The sequence below is a fragment of the Leuciscus leuciscus genome, assembly GCF_965113295.1.
Source record: "Leuciscus leuciscus genome assembly, chromosome: 5".
NCBI classification, from domain to species: Eukaryota; Metazoa; Chordata; class Actinopteri; order Cypriniformes; family Leuciscidae; genus Leuciscus; species Leuciscus leuciscus.
The window spans coordinates 34,476,807-34,499,916 of NC_138729.1; the positions used below are offsets into that span (position 1 = coordinate 34,476,807).

The 23,110-nt window shown below is 39.0% G+C and overlaps 1 protein-coding gene across 2 annotated transcripts in view; it reads left to right on the top strand.

Annotated features, from left to right (window-relative positions):
* Positions 1-1,893: 1,893 nt before the first annotated feature.
* spns2 (SPNS lysolipid transporter 2, sphingosine-1-phosphate) overlaps positions 1,894-23,110 on the top strand; it is a 72,049-nt gene continuing 50,832 nt past the window's right edge. For both annotated transcript variants that reach the window (XM_082170655.1, XM_082170656.1), the window contains exon 1: positions 1,894-2,363. In XM_082170655.1, coding sequence (XP_082026781.1) covers positions 2,132-2,363 — 232 coding nt within the window. In that variant the 5' untranslated portion in view covers positions 1,894-2,131. The remainder of the gene's footprint in view (positions 2,364-23,110) is intronic.

Sequence of the window (23,110 nt, forward strand, 5' to 3'; positions counted from 1 at the left end):
TCAACCTTTTCTCATGAGAATGACCCTTCATAAAAGACTCTTCTGTGATCGAGATAAATCTTAACTCCAGTAAAATCCCCCCTTTTGATATTTCCGACCCTTGGGAAAACTGTTTATTTTAAGGATGGGCATTTTAACAGGGGCTTGACACGTTGCTGTCCTCTAGAGTTTCATAATATTTTACGAATTTCGCGCTGTAAGATACAAGTGATTAGCGCATTAACAAAAGGAGGGGAAAACTAAGATGTAGGCTACTCAATGACGTGATTTGATCTAATCTTCGCTAATTGATGGGTTTCGGTGAAAAGCGTGCAATAAAATCAGTCAAAGAGTGCTCAATAATACCCTTAATTAATCCCACACATGTATGGGAAGTAAACTCTCTATTACCTTATTCAAATATACCATCATTTTGCAATGTCATCTTAATAGCATGTTTCTCAGTTCATATTTTGCAGAATATTAATTAGTAAATGCAGTAAGTGTAATATACTATGAGGTGAAACTGTTTATATAATTCGATCAGTGTGGCTTTTTAGGTTTTAGATCGCAATAATGAGCTGTCCAGAGTGCTGAAGACCACGATCGCTTTCAGATGAGGTGACTTGTGTTACTACTTGAGTTCAGCTGTTTTAACCCATGCAAACCCTTTCATAAGAATTAAGTAAATATTATGTCCTAAATACTTTGTGTAATAAAACAGTATAGCCTACTTTGACAGTTAACCGCAATGCACTCAACTAACGGGTATTCCATTCCAGATGTTTTGTATTGCAAAAGTTTAAAGAGGGCATTTCATGTTTATTATACTTTTTCAGTGTTTAGCTATTTAATATGAATGATCAGTTTCATATAATTTATGTCAGCATCATTACTATCATTTTCATATAAGACATCGAAGCTATAGCTACTACAATTATTTTATATAGCCAATTGCAAATTACACAAGGAATTATATCGCAAGTGATAAACGTGTGAATGTCATTCTGCAATAAAGTGATAAAATAAAGACAGTAAGCACACGTTCGTCTCCAAGATGTCTGTTAAAGAGTGGTTCATCTGGAAAGAATCTGCTGTGTACAAACATCTTTAAAAAGTCAGTTTTGCATACATTCTAAATCATAAATATCTTAAAGACGTTTTCTAAATGTCTATTTATTGCACCCCCCCCCCCCCCCCCCCCCCCCCCCCCCCAAAAAAAAAAACCAACAACAACAACACCGTCTTCCAGATGAAAACACGCACATCAAATAGACGTCTCCGAGATGTATGTGCTTGCCGGTGTGTCCGTTTGACAGGATGCTTGATCCTCCTAACGATCCAAAGTCCTCGAGCGGCGTTCTGTTGCTATGGTTACCTTCCTCAGTCGAACGACATTTCTCTATTTGTGAAATTCTCTATAAGTAAGAATGTGCTTAAAATGTTTGTTTTTTTTTGTTTTTTTTTTTGCTGTTTGTTTTATCCTTTTGTGAACAATTATAGAATCAAACCTGTTTAATGTACTTTGCAAGATGCCAAACAATTTGTTTTGACATCCTTTGGAGGGCTTAAAGATTAGTAGGGAGGGTCAGACCCCCCAAAGCCCCCCATAATTCGCACTCTGTCTTGAGTCAACCTGATACCATGACGACCTACACTAAGTGTAATGTTTCCTTATGGCTCCGTGCTTTCTTTTCATTTACACATTTAGAGGACGTTTCACGTGAGTGGAGTTTATTCGGTGAATGATTTTACAGAGACAAAGCAACTTTGCACGAGCGCCCTGGGTGCGCTGCTCTGTCACTGCTAAAATCTCCTCTCTCACATGAGCATTCCGCGCACACTACCGCTCCTTCAATCGCTCGGAGTGGGAGGGGCTTAACGCGCAACCACGCCTCCCTCCCTCACACACACACTCACTACAGAGTGAGAGAAAAGCGCTTCTCGGGCGCTCAATCCTGTCACTGTACAGACATGAACCGAGCTCAGCGAGCAATAATCAAATCAATGATTTTTATTCTTAGCGATTAACACAGTTCTTTTTTTTTTTTCTTTTTTTTTTGCTCAAAGGTGCAACACTATTCCGTCATAACCGTCCTGTCTCTGTTCAGAAATCGTTCAATCGGTTGCGCTGGATCTGTCGTGCCAGAAGATGTGCGTGGAGAGCGATGGATGTGAAATCGAGGGGTGCAGCAGTTCGGATGTGGTGCACACGCTGTCTGGAAGCATGAGTCCCACTCTTAAATCCAGTACAGACCTGCATCCCTGCAAACCTGGGCAAAAATTCCGTGCCGCATTACTCCGATGCCGGACACCGCTCGTTGCCGCCGGGATTCTGAGTTTTGGAAATGTGCTCAATTACATGGACAGATACACCGTAGCAGGTAAGACCAGCATTTTCTTGGGAGCTATAGATGTTCGTTGTATTAACTAGCTTAGGAGAGCAACAGCAGCGATGGTAACCATTTGTATTGTTTAATGTTTCACTTACAATGTTTCAGTTCAACACACTGGCCGGTAAAATCGCATTGTAAACATTAACATAAGTCAAGTGATCATAGGCTCTATCTTGCTGCACACGTGCTGAGTTTTATTGAACGGGTTCCAGCTCTTATACTGTGTGATTTAATCAAACCACCCGGATTGTAAAAGGTAGCCTACCCGTCGTTCTAACATGATATTGATTAGCCTACTATTGTGAATGATCTTAGATCAATCTAATCTGATTTTATGTCTCGCTAAAGAGACATAATCCAAAGTCTCATGACAATGTAAATTTTGTGTCATTATGAGTTTTTTTTTTTTTTTCATATCATTAGCCTACACATAGGCTCTCTTTAGGCTACTAATAACAATGTGCATAGGCTATAAGCTCCACACAATAATTAGCCTGTGTATGAGGTTAATTAATTTAGCACTTTCTGTAAATTTAAAATGTGATTCAAATCACGTAACGTATATACCAATTGATGAATGTAGCCTATACAGCCATGATGGACACTGCGTCCAATACGCTACAAACATTCACAGACCTCATTTAAAGCAGTAGCGCTATAGGCTACTCGAGGATATTACAGTCCAAAGTAATTTAGAGCAAACTTCTCGAGGGACACATCTTATATCCATGGTTTTATAAATAGTAGCCTAACCTCAGTAGCGCCACACACAAGATGCCCTTGAATCAAGTTATTCAGGAATAAAGGCAGAGCGCCGCCGTGGTCTGACACGTTTCCATAGAAACTAGAACAGATTTAATCTACTAGTTTTTCTGTTGTCAAATGTATCATCCCTCAAAAAGTGCGGATTAATTCGTTTTTTGTATGGGTAGCCTATGGTGATCTGAGGCGACATGTCAGCTGACATTTGCTCCAGCGCACTCTAAGAGGGGTAATTTTCATGAATAACTAATGGTAAGCGATTAGACATTTGGAACAAGGCAAGAGTGCGCTATTAGCTAGGGATTTCTGAAATGCGGGATTTAGTATATCCGTCAATAGTGGATACGACTCTTTTAATCCATTTCCCCTCATTGAAGTAAAATACTATGAAGACTGCATGACATTTTTTGTCCTTCTGTTTCTTGACTTGTCGCATTGTGATTTTGATTTATATGATGTAAGTTGCCTACTAAGAAATGTTCATGCACTTCCTTCATTATCAGGTGAAGTTTGTGTAATATATGTATTTTTAATTTTAAACGCCTAGATGTAACATGGATATTGTAGCCCTACCAGGTAATAGCCTACTCATTACAAACAATTATTAATTGTAAGAAGAAGAAGAAAAACGGTATTTTGACATTATGACGATTCCATAATTGAAATGGGAATGTTGCAGTGTCTGTTCTTTCTGCGCTGAACATCACGTTCCCTCCAGCGCGCGCTTCACAGATACTTTTGACAGCGCGAGATGCTTGAATGGCGCGCATCTGCAGCATGTACTTTATTGTAATGGGGGGCTGTAGTTATTTAGCAAAGCCCGGGATGCCCCCAGTTGCAGGATCTGCTTTGGCAAAGTATTCTCTCATCCTTTCATATAGGACTAAACGTAAAAGGTGCGTTATTTTGCCAGATGGCCGCATGTTACATCACGCACGCGAACAATTTTAAGACGTCAGCCGGTATTAGGGTATAGTGTGAGAAGACGTGAAAGAAGAAAATTAGACAAGGCAACGTTATCGGCTCATGGCGGGTTTGTAGCGCTCGATTGTATACTACAAGGTTCAGCAACATTACATAAGACAGTCGAGCTGTGATAACATTATGAAAAATAGGGGTTTACGTGGGTATAGGGTATCTCACTTAATCTCGCCATCTCTAAAATCATTCTAGTTTCACTCAGAGGTTATCCTGCATAAACAAATTTATCATCCTCTTTCATAGATACAATATCGATGTAAGCTAAATTCTAAGTTGTTCTCAAGTGAGTTAACAAATACTTTTGTCTATGAAATAGATTCTTTATCATGTTATAGGCTACAACTGCTCATGTGAAACATTCACAGTTGATCATCTTAACCTCTGAACAGTATAGATGAATGAATAGAAGGAAATTGAGAATAGAGAAATGTGTGAGATGATGATTGCAGTGAGATTGCTGCAAAAATGGTCAAATCTCAGGAGTGGAGTTTTGTAAATGTGTTTGGTTTGTGAGTGTTGCAGCAGCAGACTGGATGTTGTTGAGTTGAGCACGGATCTCTTTTACACCTCAGTATGCATTATGGGAAGCGTATGTGAGGGTGAAGCCCCCTTCATGGGTAAAGAGGAGAGGGTATCTGACGCAGCTATCCTGCAGTGGCGGCGGTCACTCTTTAGTATGTGTGTCTGAGAGAGAGAGAGAGAGAGAGAGAGAGAGAGAGAGAGAGAGAGAGAGAGAGAGAGAGAGAGAGAGAGAGAGAGAGAGAGAGAGAGAGAGAGAGAGAGAGAGAGAGAATGATCCACATGGTTGAGAGACCTCCTCACCACTGCTGTTCAATCATTTGTACTGCAGTCAGACTGACACAGGGATCATATTAATGATGTTCAGCAGTGTGTGTGTGCTTGTGGGTTTGTGTGTCTGAGGGAAAATTAGAGATAGACACCCAAAACAAAATTCTGTCATCATTTACTCACCCTCATGTTGTTCCAAACCCGTATGACTTACTTTAAATGTAGAACACATAATAATATATTAGAAAAAAATTATGTTTTACTGTTCATACAATGAAACACAGCAGGGTCCAATGTTGCTTTGACTTTCAAAATAAAATAAAAAAATAAGAAAAAAAATAAATGTATGCAGGTTTGGAATGACTTGAGAGTGATTCAATGATAACAGATGTTTTGCCATAATTTAAAAATAAATTCATTAAGCCATGATGCTTTAACATTTAGTAAAAAATGGAAAACAGAACTGTGCCCACTTAAGTTTTAGTGCAGCAGTTTACTCTCACACACAATCAAAATGAAATCAAATGTGTATGCAGCAATTGCTTGAAAAACTGAACAACTTAACATTACATTCTCAGTCTTACATAGAAATGAATGCAGTCCGAATGACTATATTCGGGTCTAATAAATACCATCACTGTGAAAACACTTAATTTGAGTTTTTTGCTATTTAAGTCATATCCAATTACTGCCAGTTTCACTTTTTACAAGCCCTTCTTCCAGGCTGTGGTTGTCTTGGAATCTTTTGTCATCAACCAAAGTCTCTCATCACTGTTAGCCAGAACCAAATGTTAATTCTCTAAAAAAGCAGCGTGTGTCATTTTGGCCTTGTCGGTCTTATGTTTAACTGATTGATGATATTCTTGTGTGTGAAAGAGAACAGCAAAGCTCTAATTTAGCTGTTTTCTCCACCTAAACAAAACTAGTGGGTGTGCAGTTTTTACAGCAAAGGAGAGACAACCAATCCCTCATGAGGAACCACAGAGCACGATACGAAGAAAACCATGCTAGTATGTGCATGTGTCCTGAATCTTTGAGAAAAAACTTGCTTATCACCTGTGTCGAGTTTGTATTGTGGTTAGGTGTGAGTGTAATATATGATCACTATAGGCTCGTGTTGCATATTTATGGTGGTTGGGCTATCTGCTATAACTCATATCTGGCTAGTCAAAGTCGTAGGAGACTTTATCCTTCTTTATGTTTAGCCCGAGGTGCATGTCTGCAACGTTGGGGCCGATTTGCCCTCGTCTTTCCCTCCCCATTGGCCCATTATAGTTGTCCACTATCTATATCCGTCTCTTTCTGTCTCCAACACAGCCTCCAGTGGGACCGAGAGATCAGATTGATGGGACTGAGGTTGTGAACCATTTGGTTTGATTAAATTTGTGGTTTGGCTGTGATGGCTCAGACCCAGGGAGGCTGGCTGGCAAGAGTCCCTCCAGCAGACAGGCTGAGCTCAACAACAGATTACGGTTAAGACAGGGATTAGGAGGCGAGGGGAATACCACAGGGACGTACAGAAGGAGGCCACTTAACATTATTTGATCTAAGATCCTCCGTTGAGCCACCGGCCTGACGCCTGCTCTAATGAAGGCAGTTTGACTGGTAATCTGGATTATGAGGTGCAGCGGATACTGCAAGGTGCAGTTTTTTCCTAAAGGCATCTGAGGTATGAGAATGTTTAATCTCAAGACAAGTGCTTAATTAAGTGTGTCGGGTAATCCAGCAGCCCGAGGAGCTCCTTGAGGGAAAATGGGTATGTCTGCACATTCAGATATACACAGGCTCACAGTTTATGAGGGGAAGTGGAGACTACAGTACTGTACGTTTTGCTGCATTGCTCTTCTGCACTAGATGGTCCAGTCTAGCTGGCTCAGCTCTAGTTTTGCCTGGACACACTCCTTGGCAGTGCCTTTTGTGAGACATACATACACACACACACACACACACACACACACACACACACCCCGCACACTGTCATTTCCACTTTTGCCCCTTATGGTGTGAGTTGAAGGTGTGATAAGGCCTATCAGCGACAAAACAGTGTGCTGTACTGAAGGAGGTCAGCAGAAGTAGCACGTACAGTATCACATGCACATACAGTAATGACACTTTGTGTGCTGCATATGTGCTAATAAATATTTATCTTTATTATGTTTATTTATTTATTTGATAGAATTATATCTTTTAAAAAAAATTGAATAGTCAGTAGTTGGCCTGACTAATCGCTCATAAGGAAGCCGTTTATAATGGACGTGTGTAGTGGCGTTTGGTGCAGACAAAGGTGCAGTCACATTTACCGTTGTTTAGCAAATTGTTGCTGGTGAAATCCAATTTAATAGGAATTGAAGCAATCCGGAATTTCGTATGAGGGCGAAAGATTTCCCCAAACAGATTTTGCAAGTGGTTTACAATTCCTCTCTGTGGGCTTTGCTAGCTGACAACTTTTGATAAGGTTTACCTTTAGCTTAGCCAAGGTAATTACTTATGTAAAAGTGCTGTAAGTCACAGTAGAATGTTAGCCAAACAAAAGAAGGCAAATGTGACAGGAAAAAGTGTTTATTTGTGAAGGAGTTTTTATATATATATATATATATATATATATATATATATATATATATATATATATATATATACAGTATGTGGGTAAGTATCACAGCAGTGCATTTTAAATATACTTGCAGCAAATTGGATGTCTGTGTTCAAAATAAAACTTTGAGGTTGGCTCAATCACTTTAGGCTTGGCAGTCGTCTCTCTCCCTTTCTCTCACTTGTTTTACTGTGTTCGTATTAAAGGACTTTCAACAACAAAAACATGAAAGTAATGAAAAACTCTCAGTAATTGAGTTTATAAGCTTGTCTCGCTCTTCTGAAACCCTCATGAAGAACAAATGGCTTCCATTTCTCCCAAAGTTGATTTCCATATGCACTGTAATTGTTATCGTAGAAGCAGTTATAATAGAGCTCTTGTGTTTACTTCTGATGTCTGTCTCAAACCTGAAATATAAATCCATTAAAGTAAACTCGTTAAAAGACGATTACAAGTTTAGCTCTTAATGCTGAAGTGTATTGTTGAAGGCACAGAGTATTTAATATGCTCCATAAACGTGCAGTGCAATATACGTAAGTGTTTGAGATACGATTGGCATACGTTAATGTACTCAGGGTGTTTGCTTTTAATTGAACAAATTTTGACCTCATATTAAAGTTCTCTCATATTCAGATCCCTTCTTGGCATGTGTGTGTGTATTTGTGGGGTTGTATTTTGCTGATGTACAGTATGTGCTGCCTGTGATAGCAGTGGCCAGAATTAGACAGCAGCCTTTCTTCCTCCTTTTAACAGTGCTTTTCATGTGGTCACGGCATTTATTACACAAGCACTAAAAGCCATTTCTGTGTCTTAAAATGTACTTCCCTAAAGACAGCATGGCTCCTTAAGCCTGATCTGGACCTAAAAGTCAGGCAAGAAAGTGAGTGAAAAGAACTTCCAGCGTTCTTGTGTTGTTTATTTTCATTCATCTGCCTCAGCGGTTTCCTTATAAAGAACACACAACCATGATCGCCTATCTGACCCCAACAATAAGGTCAGTGTATAATATATATAGACACGAGTGGTGTTCAGCGGGACAAATTTTCATCTTGCTCCGGAGAGGCTGTATTGGGCGAAGCAGCCTGGTGACTCTCAAAATAAACACTGACACAATCATGTCCGCTAACAGCCTCTGAGAATCGAGATGCGATTTGTTCGGTTTATTTTTTAACGGGCTTGTCTTTCATTTGGCCCATGTGATGTTCATTTAATGTAGCGTGGACGATCCAAACAAGGCACAGCGCTTGTTATGTTTTTCCACCAGAGAGACGGCTGACGTGCTTGTTTAAATGGCATTGACCCTGTTAATATAATTGGCGGCCCATATTTAGCTCATTGCATGTCCAAACAGATGCGCACTATGTGTGGGTGTTTGTCTGTTTAAAAAAGGGGATTCACTGTGATTCTCAGCCTCAACATGTGTCTTTTTGAACGAGTGTGTCCAAGGGATTAAGGGCGGAGAGTTTGACAGACAGCTGTAGAGGAGGGTGGAGGAAGCGGGGGGAGGGGTGCCTGAGGGGGGAGCGCACCTGTGAGATTAGAAGTCTCAGGTATGTCACTGTGTATTAGACCAAGATCATTCAGAATGTATTAATATGAGTGTGGGAGATATCCTTTGGCTGGACCTCTGACCCACAATGACTACAAATGGCCAAACAGGGACAGAAAGTAAACAACATGAACATATAGCAGAAGCTTTTATATAATGCTATAATCATTTTTGTTATAAGAGCCTGCATAATTTACCATTATTTTACAGTAAAAGTGCATGCAGTTATTTTATGATAATGCAATTAATTATAAAAAATGTATCATGGTTGCCACAAAAATATTAAGGAGCGCAACTGTTTTCAACAATGATGATAAGAAATGCTTCTTGAGCACCAAATCAGCATATTACAATGATTTCTAAAGGATCATGTGACTCTGAAGACTGTAGTAATGCTGAAAATTCAGATTTGACGAACAGATTGCATTGATGAGAAGTTTTTTTTCTTTATATTTTTAACGGTAGTAAACTGTACCACCAAATCTAATATAAATTTACCTTTTTTAATGTTTTTACATACTGTAGCATTTGCCATTCATTTTCCATTAAGTGATGATTAAAAAAAAAAAAAAAAAAAAAAATTTATAGCGAACACAAAACCCTGTCCTCCATATATCTACACACAGAGAGGGGCAAACCCAGTGACACTGACATTAATGTTTCTGGATGCAACATAACAGTGACTAAATCATTCTGAAAGCATCGCAAATCCCCATAGGTGCTACAGCATAACTGAGAGTGAGATATCAGATGATGAATGACTTTTCCTAAAATCATGTATGATTTAAGTAGTTGTTCTAGTTATATGAGGGTGGATCATATTCATGGATTAGGCTGATAATCTTTTCTGTTTTTAGATAAGACTTATGAGTAAATATTGACCAAATAAAATCAAAAAGAAGGGTCAGCAGGGTAAACTACTCTACTGAAGCTTAGCTTTGTCCATAAACTAAGCCTTCAGAAGCACTTTATATTGCCAGGACAAATATTTAAACTGCACTTTACTGCAAGTATTTGCTTATTACTTATTAAGGAGGAAAATATGTCATCTTTCCATCTATTCAATAGTGATAAAGAGCAAATAGTCAGCCACTGGTGTTATGTAACATATATTTCCCAGATTACAGCCTAAGTGTGTATGTGTGTGACTACACAGTGTGCCACAGTGTCAGTGTCTGTAGGTAAATCAGGGTTTAGACCTCTGTCTGTCTGTCTGGTTTGTGATATCTCTATTAATGCAGGGATGAAAGTACAGGCCTACTGAAATATCATCTCATCAAGCCAGTATTTGCAGCATTTTTCCAAAGCTTGCAATTAAGCATATCTATCTTATGTTGTATGTGTATACCTGTGTAATTGTATGCCATCTATTTATACTTGAGAACATATGGCTTGGATTGTCACCCTGACACATTACATGGCAGAAACACTTTCACCTCAGCGTGAAATCTTGCCCTGGTGTTTCAGTGTGTGATGTGTAGATGCCCAGAGTATATAGGCTCAGGAAAGCACAGAGAAACAGGCTGTGTTTTCTCAAATCATTAGGGTGACTGTCACACGTCAGCGTCCTACCCTGTACCTGTTTAAATTCCAGTGATTCTTTAAATAGACTCATTCATTTCTCAGAGCCATTCACCAGTGCTAAAACTAACCCCTTGTATACTATGGAGACAAGAATGCCTTTATGTATGCTGTACAGTACGCAGGGATAGACTGGCGATAGGAAACCCCGGGGCTTGCTACCACTTGCTGTATGATACATACTTGAAGACCTTAGTTTCCTTTAAGGATTAATTTGGCATTCTTACCAGGTTAGCACAATAGTTTGAGTTATTTAGCCACACCAGAACATAATAATTACCTACAACTAACGCCTAAAATACCCGTGTATGTGTGTGTGTGAGGTGTGTGTCTCCACCTCACTGCTGTGGAATGTGGAGGTAGAGCTGGAATTCCAGTGATGGCGTTGTTTTGTTTTCCCACAGTTACCTCCGATCTATAGTTACCAGTCACCAGCCCATGGCACAGAAAGGTGCTTGTCAAAACAAAATCAATACAAAGCATCTAGATTTAAACTGTTTAAAACACTTCTTTATGGCTCTCATATTTGGAACATTTTGGTGGTCCATTTTGTTTTTGCCTGCAGGATAAAATACAAATCTATATTTTAAAGACATACTGTATCTTGAAAGTGTCCTGCACTGCTCTGCATTAAACCATACCAGGAAGAAATGAGATTTATCTCTAATTCATGAAGGAGAAAGTGAGATGGATTACTGTGCTGGAGACTCTCAGCTGTTCTCAATGAGAGTGGATGAAAATAGTGCTTTGCATAGCAAGAAAATGGATGTAATAAAAGACACTGGGACAGATAAAAGGAGGACTGTGTGTGATTGCATGGGTGTGTGTCTGTGTATTGATTGCATAGAATACAGGTTTCTGGGGCTACAGTCAATTACAGACTATAGACTTTGAATACATACCACATGTGGATCTCTTGTAGGTATTGATTTCAAGAAACACAGTTCTGATGCTTTATGTGTTCATCACAGGGTTATGCGACATTCAGAATTGAATTGAGAATGCCTTTTATATTCTAGTTCAGTTACTAGATAGATAGATAGATAGATAGATAGATAGATAGATAGATAGATAGATAGATAGATAGATAGATAGATAGATAGATAGATAGATAGATAGATAGATAGATAGATAGATAGATAGATAGATAGATAGATAGATTACCATATATCACTTTATAGTTATTACTGTCCTCTGTAGGGCTCTCTAAGGTTATGAATGCTCTATCTCTTCTGAATCCACTTTGGACCCTTTGGTATTAAGTTGGATGAAGAATCTTAGCAAGTAGCAAAGAGTCATATTTTCTTTAAAATATAGCTGGTCTGTACAGCATAAATCAAAAAAGAAAACTGTGAAACATTTATGTGTGTAGTTTTCACTCAATTGGTCATTATAACTGGCTGAAAATGTTTTTTTTTCCCCACACACACATTTCTCCTACTCATCACCCTCAGCTGTCAGTTGTCTGAAGCTCATGGCCCCTCACACAGAGCAGTATGGCTACAGCCTAATGCTAAATTGAGCTTGAAAGACCAGCTCTCAACATAGGCTTTTTCAGACCAAAGCGTGCTGAAATGCCCCATCCAATTTAGCTCTCTCTTTTTCTCCCTCGTCCTCTTTTCTCTCCAGTTTTCATTTACTCAGTCTCATGACACCTCTTGACTCTCTTCTCTCTGGTAGCTTTCACTCTAGGTTGCTCAACTCTGTCTATTAGTACATTGAGAATAGCTTGGCTCGCTGTGCCGTTTGAAGCTTTATTGATTGAGCTCTTCTCCTTAGACATTTTCTGAATCAAAGAGCTTCAAAGATGTTTCGCCCAAAGACGGTGAGTTTTTTTTTTTTTTGTGCCTATACACAATTAATGGACACAAACTTTAAAAATCAATAAGAACTATGTTTTGGATTAGCATGCTGCTTTAAATCCCAAAAAATGTCATTGGTTAATAGATTCAGTTTACCATCTCAACATGTTTGTCAGAGTGATATGGGCTAATTAATGATGTTTCACTATAGGTTTACACTTTGAATGGGATCAGCAGTAATTAAGAAAGATAATCAAGCACTTCAGCACTTTTATTCAGGACTAATTATTATTCACAGAATCGGGCACTGTTGACACCCCCCTGGGTGAGACCCACCCCACTCCTACACAGCTCTTAGAGAACAAAGAGAAGAAAAGGAGAATAAGCAAAGAGGCATAGCGAGTGAGAAAAGCCAAATTAAATCTCGTTACAGGCAAAAAACAAAAAGCCCTCATAATTACAGTAATCCCTTTCTGTGTTATGTAAAAATAAAATAAATAAAACAAAGCATCGGGATTAGGCTACAAATGAAGCTTGTCTAACGTCAGTCAGCAAAACATTGAGTCAGTTAATGGCTTTACGTCATCAGATGATGTTGGTCTTAGTGAATGTACTGTTCAAAAGTTTGGGCTCAGTATGATTTTTCTTAATGTTTTTGAAAGAAGTCTCTTGGTCACTAAGGCTTAGTTTGTTTATTAAAAATACAGTAAAATTGTAATATTGTAAAACATTATTATAATTTAAAATTCTATTTTAATAAGTTTAAAATGTAATTTATTTCTGCGATAGTAAAGCTTAATTTTCGGCAGCCATTACTCCAGTCTTCATTTACGTGATCCCTCAAGAAATATTTCTTGTTCTTCACAGTTGAGTGCTTCTCAGTATTTTTGTGGAAACCATGAAAGCATTTGATGAATAAAAGTTCAAAAATAGACATTTTTGTAGCATTATAAATGTCTTTACTGTCACTCACTTTTGAACAATTTAATGCATTCTTGCTGAATAAGTATTAATAAAAAAATAATTTAAAAAAAGATAAGAAAATCTAACTGACCCCAAACTGTTAATTAGTAGTGTATATGCTGGTGTACTGCTAACACATTTAAAGAGTACAGTATTTTTACTTAATACCACTTGCAAATTACTAGCAAATAGCAAATAATATTCATGGCTGTTCACCATCAAAAATCACCATCCCGAATCTAGATTCACTTGGAAATACGTCAACACAGGAAAGAAAACTGCTCATAAAGTGTTTTTTTTATTTTTTTATTAGAATCTGAGAGAAGGGAAGGTAATTGAAGCTTCTGGTTGGAAGTTAACACTAGCATCCAACATGATGGTATCAGAGGCTGTTTAATAAGGGTGGCCGTAATTGCACTCCAGCGTCCGCCAACAGCGTTCTGTCCTGCTAAATGTGATCCACAAATTTGCTCATTTAATGAAACAAGCAGCTCATTTAAAACCTCTGTGTGAAATATCCTCTATATAAATGTATAGTGAACATTACTGCCAATGTTTACGGTTGCTAAACATCTTTACTCGTGTGTCTCAGTGTCTGTCTTTGATGTTTAAACTGGAAAACCACTCTAGTTCTGTACCAGTGTGTAAGGAGTAAGTGTACTGATATTTATCTTCTACCATACATTCACAGACCATATGCACTCCGACAGTGATGTTGAGTATCTAAGGGAGAATCGGGCAGCCAGGGGATTTTTCTGCGCTCCATTGCATTCTGACCACTGCACAGCTATATGTCTGACACATGGGCTCACACTCCAGAGGATAATTCTCTTATGAATTATTAATGGCCAAATACTAGGCTGTTTCTGCATAGCATCTCCGGACGAACAATATTTTTATGCAATATTTAAAAGCAAGTGATGCAGTCTAGAATATCTGTGTTTTGGTAAAGAAGCCTTGCAGTGCACAGTTTATTTACAATCTCCAGGCAAGTATTTGGGTACACAGGGAATTTGTCTGGGGTTATTAAATACGTTTTCTGTGGATTTGCAATTGCATATTCATACATCATTCCATTTTTTATGCACACACACACACACACACCTTAAAACCAGTCTCAGATCAGCAGTGCAGTGTACACCATGATACTCTGACAGGCAGTGCTGGCAGCCTGCCTGAGGGTGAGGCAGTATTGAGGAAATACTGGCATCAAATAGTGAGGGAATTCCAAAACACCCACACCCGCAAACGCCCGCTAAAACACCCCCCCGCTCCTCTGACATCTGCATTGTGTTTATACGGACTGTGTGGTGGTTAAAAGGCTGAGTGGAAAAAGCATCCATTGCTTTGCGGGATATCGATGGACCCGGCGGTCAGGAGCTCGCCAAGAAAAGACGAGCATATTTGTGGTCAGCTCTTACCCTGCCACTGCACTCTCAAAGGTTTGGCTCAGCGTAAGAGGGCAGACATTTTGCAGAGAAGCTGGGAAGGGTTAACATGGGAACAGTCTTTTTCTCGCTTTTGCACATGTGTAACTTCTGCGAGCTGAGGTGTTGTTACATCGATTCCTGTGACACTTTAAGAAGGATCACCCCTTGCTGATGAGAGAAGCAGACAAGGGGATGGGAAAGGAGGAAAAGAAAATAGGAGGAAGAAAGCTTCAGGATGTGTCAGCAGCCGAACAGTGTACCAGTGGTTTGGTAGAATGAAAAGAATGAGGGAGAGAACAGAGCGGAGGGGAAACATTCTCTTACCGCAAAGAGTAGCATTACACAGGATATGGAAATGTACATTTGTACTTGCAGTTTCACCTACCACACACACAGAGGCAAATTCGAAACAGTTGTGCCACTTTTACATGCATTACTACTGCACAAAAACCTGCATTTACTAACCATCTGCAATGTAGTTTAAGCAGGCACTCAATTATAAAATTTAAAGTACATTTTCTTGCATTGTATTAAACTGCATTTCATTTAAAGGAGATGTTTTGTGTATCTATTGTATCTTTTGACCATGGCAGCAGTAAATCATCAAATAGTGATCCAATGATGAAGGATAATATGCATTGTCCTTTGGATTTGATCATTTGCATAATTTCTTTAGTTAACCGGGTGCTAAAACAACTCGCACATGCAAACGGTGCCATCAGACGGTCAATTAATTCAATATGATTGCCACTTTTAAATGCAGTACTGCAGCGCAAAACCCTGTGACTTATTTACTAACCATCTGCAATCTTTTTTTTTTTTTAATGTAAATTTACATGCATTATGCATTTGGCAGATGCTTTTAACCAAAATGACTTGCATTGCATTCAAGTCATTTTATCAGTTAATGCATTCCCTCAAACCCATGACCTTGCCATTGCTTGTGAAATGCTTTTCTGTTTGAGCCACAGGAATGCATATTTATGTCTTACTATTATTGACCATTAGTTACTAAAACTCACTATTGTGTCTGGTGTAATTAGCTTTTTGCTAAACTACATTTAATTTAAAAGATTGTGTACATTTATGTTGATCATGGCACCAGTTGTTTATAAAATGATGATCAAATAATGGAAAAGAACATTATAACTTGGCATAATACAAATGTGCTGTGAATCTCAGCACATTTTCTGCATTTTAAAAACCTGTCTCAGGTATGTGGATTGCAGTGGTGGAGTGTGCAAGTAAACACCTCCAAAGCAGACGCGGTTCATTCTCAGTAAAATCTCCCCACAGAGTTCTGAATATACCATTTTTACATTTTACATTTAGTCATTTAGCAGACGCCTTTGTCCAAAGCGACTTACAAATTAGGACAAAATTCAGCGAGTCATCATAAAGAGGCAAAAGCAACAACAACGCAAGAAGTGCTCAAAATACGAAGTTCAGGTATTATTCAGAGTAGCATAAGCCTGATAAGTGATGTTTCAAAGGGAAAGGAAATTATTTATTTTTTTATTTTTTTTTTTCTATAAGGTTAAGTGCTCACGGAAGAGATTGGTTTTCAGCTGTCTTTTGAATGTTGTCAGGGAGCTTTGCTTTCCTTCCAGTTGCCTTTCTTCTCACCTATCGTCATCTTCTCAGTTACAGTATATAGGACGGCCAGCCTCTGTTGCTATGCCTTTATCCTAACCTACTTCTCCTAGCCCTGAAATAGCACTGGGGGTTGCTCAGGTCTATCGTCTCTCTTTTGGGGATTGTAAAATGAGGTCTGTCCTACCACTCAATGATCCTCATTTTCGTTCTCTCTCCCTAGACGGCCAGACAGTCCTCTGGGTCTATATACGGTGACGCGTCTGTGTGCAAAAATAAGAACAGGGTGTTGTGTGCATTAATGCAGTATCCCCACCTTAATGAGTTTGTGAGTCTGGATTCTAAGAAAAATGTTTGCCATTGTCAAAGCCTCTGACAGATGAATAGGTGATGTTTGAGTTTCAGGATTTGACCGAATTGGAATTTCAGCCGGTGAACCACTTCCTGTTCAAATGAATGGATGGTTCATTCATATAGACTGTGTCTCACACACTCAAAAATGTGTTGGCATTTCGCCAGTTCATCTCAGAGAAGGTTTTATATCAAAACTCAGACCACTTGGTCTTACTCTCTTCCCAAACAAGCACTTAAACTCACAGGCTGGCTTCCACTTATCAGATCAGATAAAAGTGGGTCCAAACAAAGTATGTCAAAGATAGCATCACACGGTTTGTGTAAATCAAATGCAGGAGCTTCAGCTTCCAGGATCCATTAAACAGCTTCACTTGAACGAACTCCCCTGAGATTTGAAATAGCACTAGACACATTAACAGAACTGATTTGCTCATCCTCATCCACAGAGCTTTCTTCAAACATGCTATTGGTCAGTCCACTGGTCAATGTCCAATGGGTCTCCAGGGGATGTCACTATGATAGCATTATAGCAAAAAGGAGCATTCATATGCACTCCATCTTACACAATAGCATCAACATTAGCATATCGCCATTTCACTGCACCAATCAGCTGATAAGATGGAGACCTACATGAACGGGTCAATGTTTAATTAGCATTTGGGATAATGAAACTAGTGTGCTAGAAAACAAAAGACGCTCTTTCTCACACCACAATCTGTTTGCATTGCAGTTTTACTGTGTGATTTGTGAGCAGATGTTTATTTGAATTTGAATTAGTGAGTTTAATTTATTTAATTTCTAATCCAAGAGTCCATGACTTCATCGATATTAAATGGAATTTGCAAAATGAGCATTAGGGGCTTTTGCATGAAATATTTTTAAACTAGTGTTAAATAACAATACTGTAACTTACATCATACGGAGTATCTACCCTAGCAGTATCATTCTATCTATCATCAACACATTAAATTATTAATGTAGAATATAATTATTAATTACACACACACACACACACACACACACACACACACACACACACACACACACACACACACACACACACACACACACACACACACACACACACACACACACACACAGTGAACTAGTTATTCTGTTAGAATATTCTTCTGTGGAACTTGTCTATTTAATGCTTTGTGCATTTGAATAGGTGGAGTGTAAAACATACTGTACTTTAAATGGGGGCTTACCTTATATCAATTCAAAACGTTTCCTTTTTGAATTGATCCACTCAGATGTCCCCACACGAATGAAGGTTTGGTCAGGACAAATTTGTCCCTAAACAAAAAACTGCCTCCATAAGTGCATTTAGCTGTTATCAGGTTAAACAAGTTTATTTATTTTAGATGATCAGATTTCTTTATTTAGAAAACTGATTATATCTCAGCCAATCTTATGTGGCTTTATGCTGTAACAGAATTTTACACTCTGTTCAATGGCTGTTGCTCTTTAGAGATGTGTTTTGCATGCAACAGATCAGTCACAACAGGCAGGACAACATTCTTTTGCCTATTAGTTTCTGCTGCGGTTTCTACATTTTAGTAAATCAAAGTGCATTGCAAGTGACCGTATCAGCCAAACCTGACAGATCTTTTCCATGTAGGAAGATTCAGATAAAGTTTTGCTAAGCAAGATTACTGTAAATGTGTGTTCCTTTTTCCATCTTAAGCCCTATTCGGATGGGATTAACTTTGCAAGGGTAGATGGAGCAATGCAATTTTACCACAGGACGTCTGTAATAACAATGGCCAATTCGCACGGGATAAGATATCTCAGTAAAACTAGCAGAAGTGGGAGGGGTAACTCGATTTATGCACCGCTGTCACCCTCCTCCTGTCGTCATGTGTGTATTACGTTGCTTCCTGATATCACGTGCGCAAACACATGTAACCTATATTTATATATATAAAACAGCTATGTCTGGTCGAAAGATGTATTCATTAACTTCAGATTGGATTATGTTGGTAATAGGCTCTTACCCAACTAAAAGATGTTTCGTGCCTCTAACAAAGGCTTTTGATCTTCTTTTTGATCTAAATGGTTTGTGGAAAAAACTTGAGATTTGCCACAGACTTGTCCCAGCGTCTAGAAACCAACTGAATGCTTTTTCAAGCGCCTCCATACTTGAAAAACTGCGGAAACTACTTTTAAACAGGAAATGACGTAATATTTACGTACATTTTTACAGCTGGTCTATTCTCACAGAATTAGTATTACCTGAGGACATTTTTCCGGACCTTTTTACAGAAGGTAAAAGTCGCCGGAATCTTTACTGACTTTGGGCCCTATTTTAACGATCTGAAACGCAAGTATCAAGCGCAAAACGCAAGTAACTTTGTGGGCGGGTCTTGGGGCACTATTGCTATTATACCGGCGGGATAAATGACTCTTGCGCCCGACGCAAATCTAAAATGGGTTGGTCTGAAATAGCTTCATTATTCATAGGTGTGGTTTGGGCGTAACGTGAAATAAACCAATCAGAGCGACATCTCACATTCCCTTTAAGAGCAGGCGCTCTTGTTTTATAGCGGATTCCTATTATAACAGCGGATTTGCCAGGCGCGCGCCAGGAGCGGTTCACAGCCGAGGAGACCGACGTTCTCGTCAGGGCCGTAAAAGACAGAGAAATGACGTTGGGGATGGGAGAAACCCACCCAAATTAGCTTCGGTTAAACAGGCGTATGATCATTTGGGTAAATGTGTAAGCTAGATGTATGCTTTTATAATAAACTATATCTATCTATCTATCTATCTATCTATCTATCTATCTATCTATCTATCTATCGTAATAATGTATGATTTGAAAAAATGAAAACGGCTGCTTCTGTGTGAGAGAATCAAAGTGTATGCGCGTTGTGCACACGCTACATTGATTATGGCCAAGCATGCGCCCTTAAAATAGCATATGAATAACATGCACAACACGCCACTGACTTTAAACTAGTTTTTTTCAGTTAATGGCGGAATTGTTTTCTAAACCTGCAAAATAGCATGAGGGAACGTTTGCGCCAGGAACACGCCTCCTCTTTGTGCTGAACCGCCCCCGGGAGCGCAAGTGTATTTCTTAGTTAACTGACGTGCGTCTGTGGAGGGAAAAGGCCGCTGTGCGCGGGTGCAAAATAGGAATGATACATGCGTCGGTGTACAAAGTCAATTGCGCTGGGTGCAAGATAGGGCCCATTGTCCGTAATGATTACTGAGATGGCACATTCGGACGGGACTAAAATCACTGAGAAGCTCTGGTAATAATTACTTTATCCCACCTCTCCTTGTTAAACTAGTCCCGTCCAAATAGGGCTTTAGTCAGTCTGATCTGACCAATTGCCAGCCGACCTTTCCCTCCTCAGTGTGTGCGCCCGTGCCGTGTTACTATGGCAACACCTCAGGGCTGGCGGCATCAAGGCGGACACTAGAAGGTCGATGATTCTACTGGTGCCATTTGGGGCATTTGCATCACCTTGTGTGGCATTGCCTACCGTTTTACAGTATGATGCAAGATGAAGTCAGAGCTGCTGCACCTCAGATGCTTAAAGACAGCTCTCTCTGAAAAGTTTCAAGGTGTTGCCATGTTTTTCCTGAGCAGTGTATCTTTATCTGAGAGCCAGAAGAGAAGATAGAGAGAGAAGAATTTAGGGCAAATCTCACATGGACGGTATCGCCTGCCAAACACGGAACATAATTCACTAATATGACAGTTGCTCTAATAGTTCAGTGTTACGTTGTGCACACACTGACCTACTAGTACCAGTCTCTTCCAGTTACAATTCTTTCCTTTAGGCTATAATGTTAAATAAGGACATACTTCACAAACTGAATCAATCATATTTCCAAACAAGTCATCAGTTTGTATCAGTTGTGCCTGTGGGAGTTTTGGTGGGAAGAGCGTGGTGGTTGAGGTTGTGTCTTTGGCAGGCGTGAGGGTGGGCAGGTGCATTCTCGGTTGAAAGAGGAGAAACGCAGCACCATCTGGCACAGGGATCTCCCTCCCAGTGGGAGGAGAGGGAGAGACGGAGGGATTGAGGGATGGGGGGCGGAGGAGGAGTGTGACCAAGGTAATTAGTACACCGCCTCAGATTAGACTAATGGAAAGAGGGTGGGACCACCCGCTCCTGAGCATGGAAAAGGACAGTGGAAGCCAACACCTCCGAATCCAACCTAGGCTCACTGGAAAAGCGCGCATCTACCTATATTTTTGCGAAACTCCAAAAACGTGCCTATGCATGCAATTCCCACTAGAAATTAACACTAGAAATACAAAAACTTGTATTACTCTTCACACAAATTATGATTAATAAAACTTATTTTCACACAGTTTCTTGCTCAATATGTTATGGACTCAAAATACCTTTACCAAAAGTGCATGATTTGTAGACTAATACATTTTAATCACATAACCTGATCCAAATCTATGACTTTAGCAAACTGACATTGCAAACCATAGACTGTAAAAAAAGATGGACGACGCACCTTTACTCTCTTCCATTGTAGAAAAGTGAAGCCGCCAATGTCAACGCAATATACTTTTGCAGAAATGTTGCCAAAGGGGACATTTTTCATTTTTCCAATGCGCCCGGGCTTCCCATATCTGCTAAATCAAGATGTTTTGCTAGGAACTGAAAAGAAAAATCCATCAAGTTTCAAAGTCTGCCAAGTTCATTAGCAGCTTTTTAAATAGCAAGACAGGAATTTATTGTTCATAATAGATATAAAAAAAAAAAATGCTGCAAGTCATGGATTTAGGAATCTCAATCATTTAACAACACATTTGCATGTTCATGGTTATCTTATGTCAATTCATTTAATTCAGTGTTTTTTATTTTTTTTATGATTTCTTAATTTTAATATTATATTTTTATGATTTAATTAATTATTAGCTTTCCATTAACCCAACTAGCCCCTGTTATTAAAATTAAAATTAAAATTGGATTTTTTTTAAACATTAACTTTGAGTGAGCGTTACATTATGACAAAGGTTATCTAAATCTCAACAACTAATAATTTCAGTCAATTCATAGTAAAATGTTTTAGAAGATTCCTTGTCTTTTGTTTAATCTGACCATATCACGTTGCTCTATGGTTTGTTGCTGTAGTTATGTGTGTTGGCCAGGAATCTAAAGGGCTCTTGATCAGGGCATAGATCCCTTTTTAGTGTAATTGCAGCTTTCGTGTTGCTGCCTTCAAATCATCAGTCTCTCATCTCCACATTCCTTCTTTCTGATCGCTTTAAAGTAAAAAAGAGCTCTTTAAGTGTCTAACTCAGACATATGCTTTGATCTTCCATTTGTGAAAAGCTCACAGCATTCAGACACTTCTAAATGCAGGGTAGGCTGTAAACAGGGTCTGTGACTGACAGCCAATGACATTAGACAAGAGCGATAGAGATCCAACATCCTTGACGTTATCTCTGAAGTTACATCTTTCTAAGTCACTGAACAGTCTTGTACAAACAGAGGCAAAGAGAAAGACATCCGCTTCACAGGCTTCCCGCAATTCACACGCACCCAGATCAAACACCTAATGCTGTAGAAACATCTCTTAATTAACTTCTCAGTGCTGCCTGGCTAATTACGTCATGCTTTTTAAGGTCTTACAAACACAGACACATAACATAGGAGTGGCTGTGAGAAATAAAAATAGCTATTTGTTTCTGTTGCTGCGGTGGCTTTAGTCATCTTCGAGTTTCGTCTCAATCACTTCGCAGTTTCTCGTCGCCACCCGTTTTGACTTGTCACTGGCACGTTGTAGCAAAGACGTACTGAGAAGGAACACTTTGGCAGGTGCAGGCTTGTCCGCACATAGTGACATATGTAACATTCCTGTCACACGAGTCACGGCACCTGCTCGCATTCCAGTGCAGCCAGTATCTCTTTCCTTACCGTCTGCAACTCAAGGAACATTCACAATCCTTCGTTCTTTTGACATTTTTTATTCTGAGGACATGCCTTTGTTGCACTTCAACAGGACATTTCATTTTTATTTTATATTAGAGCATATTTTATTTATTTTTTAGTCGGTATTAGAATATATTGTTTAATTTTTTATATATTTCTATTTTATAATATTTTATTAGATTTATTAAATTAGATTCAATTATTTATTTGATTTATATTTAATATAATCTTTATCAAATGTCAAAATTAATATGTGCATTTTTGCATACTGTACATTAATGTTTAGATGCACCTCAGCTGGGTTTTTTTCAGTGGTTTATTTTTCATTCATTTATAATAGCATAGAAGTTTCATTTTGGCTATTTATTGCCACTATTAACTTGAAAAGAATTATCAGCTTATCGTTATGGCCTGTAATATCAGAGCATC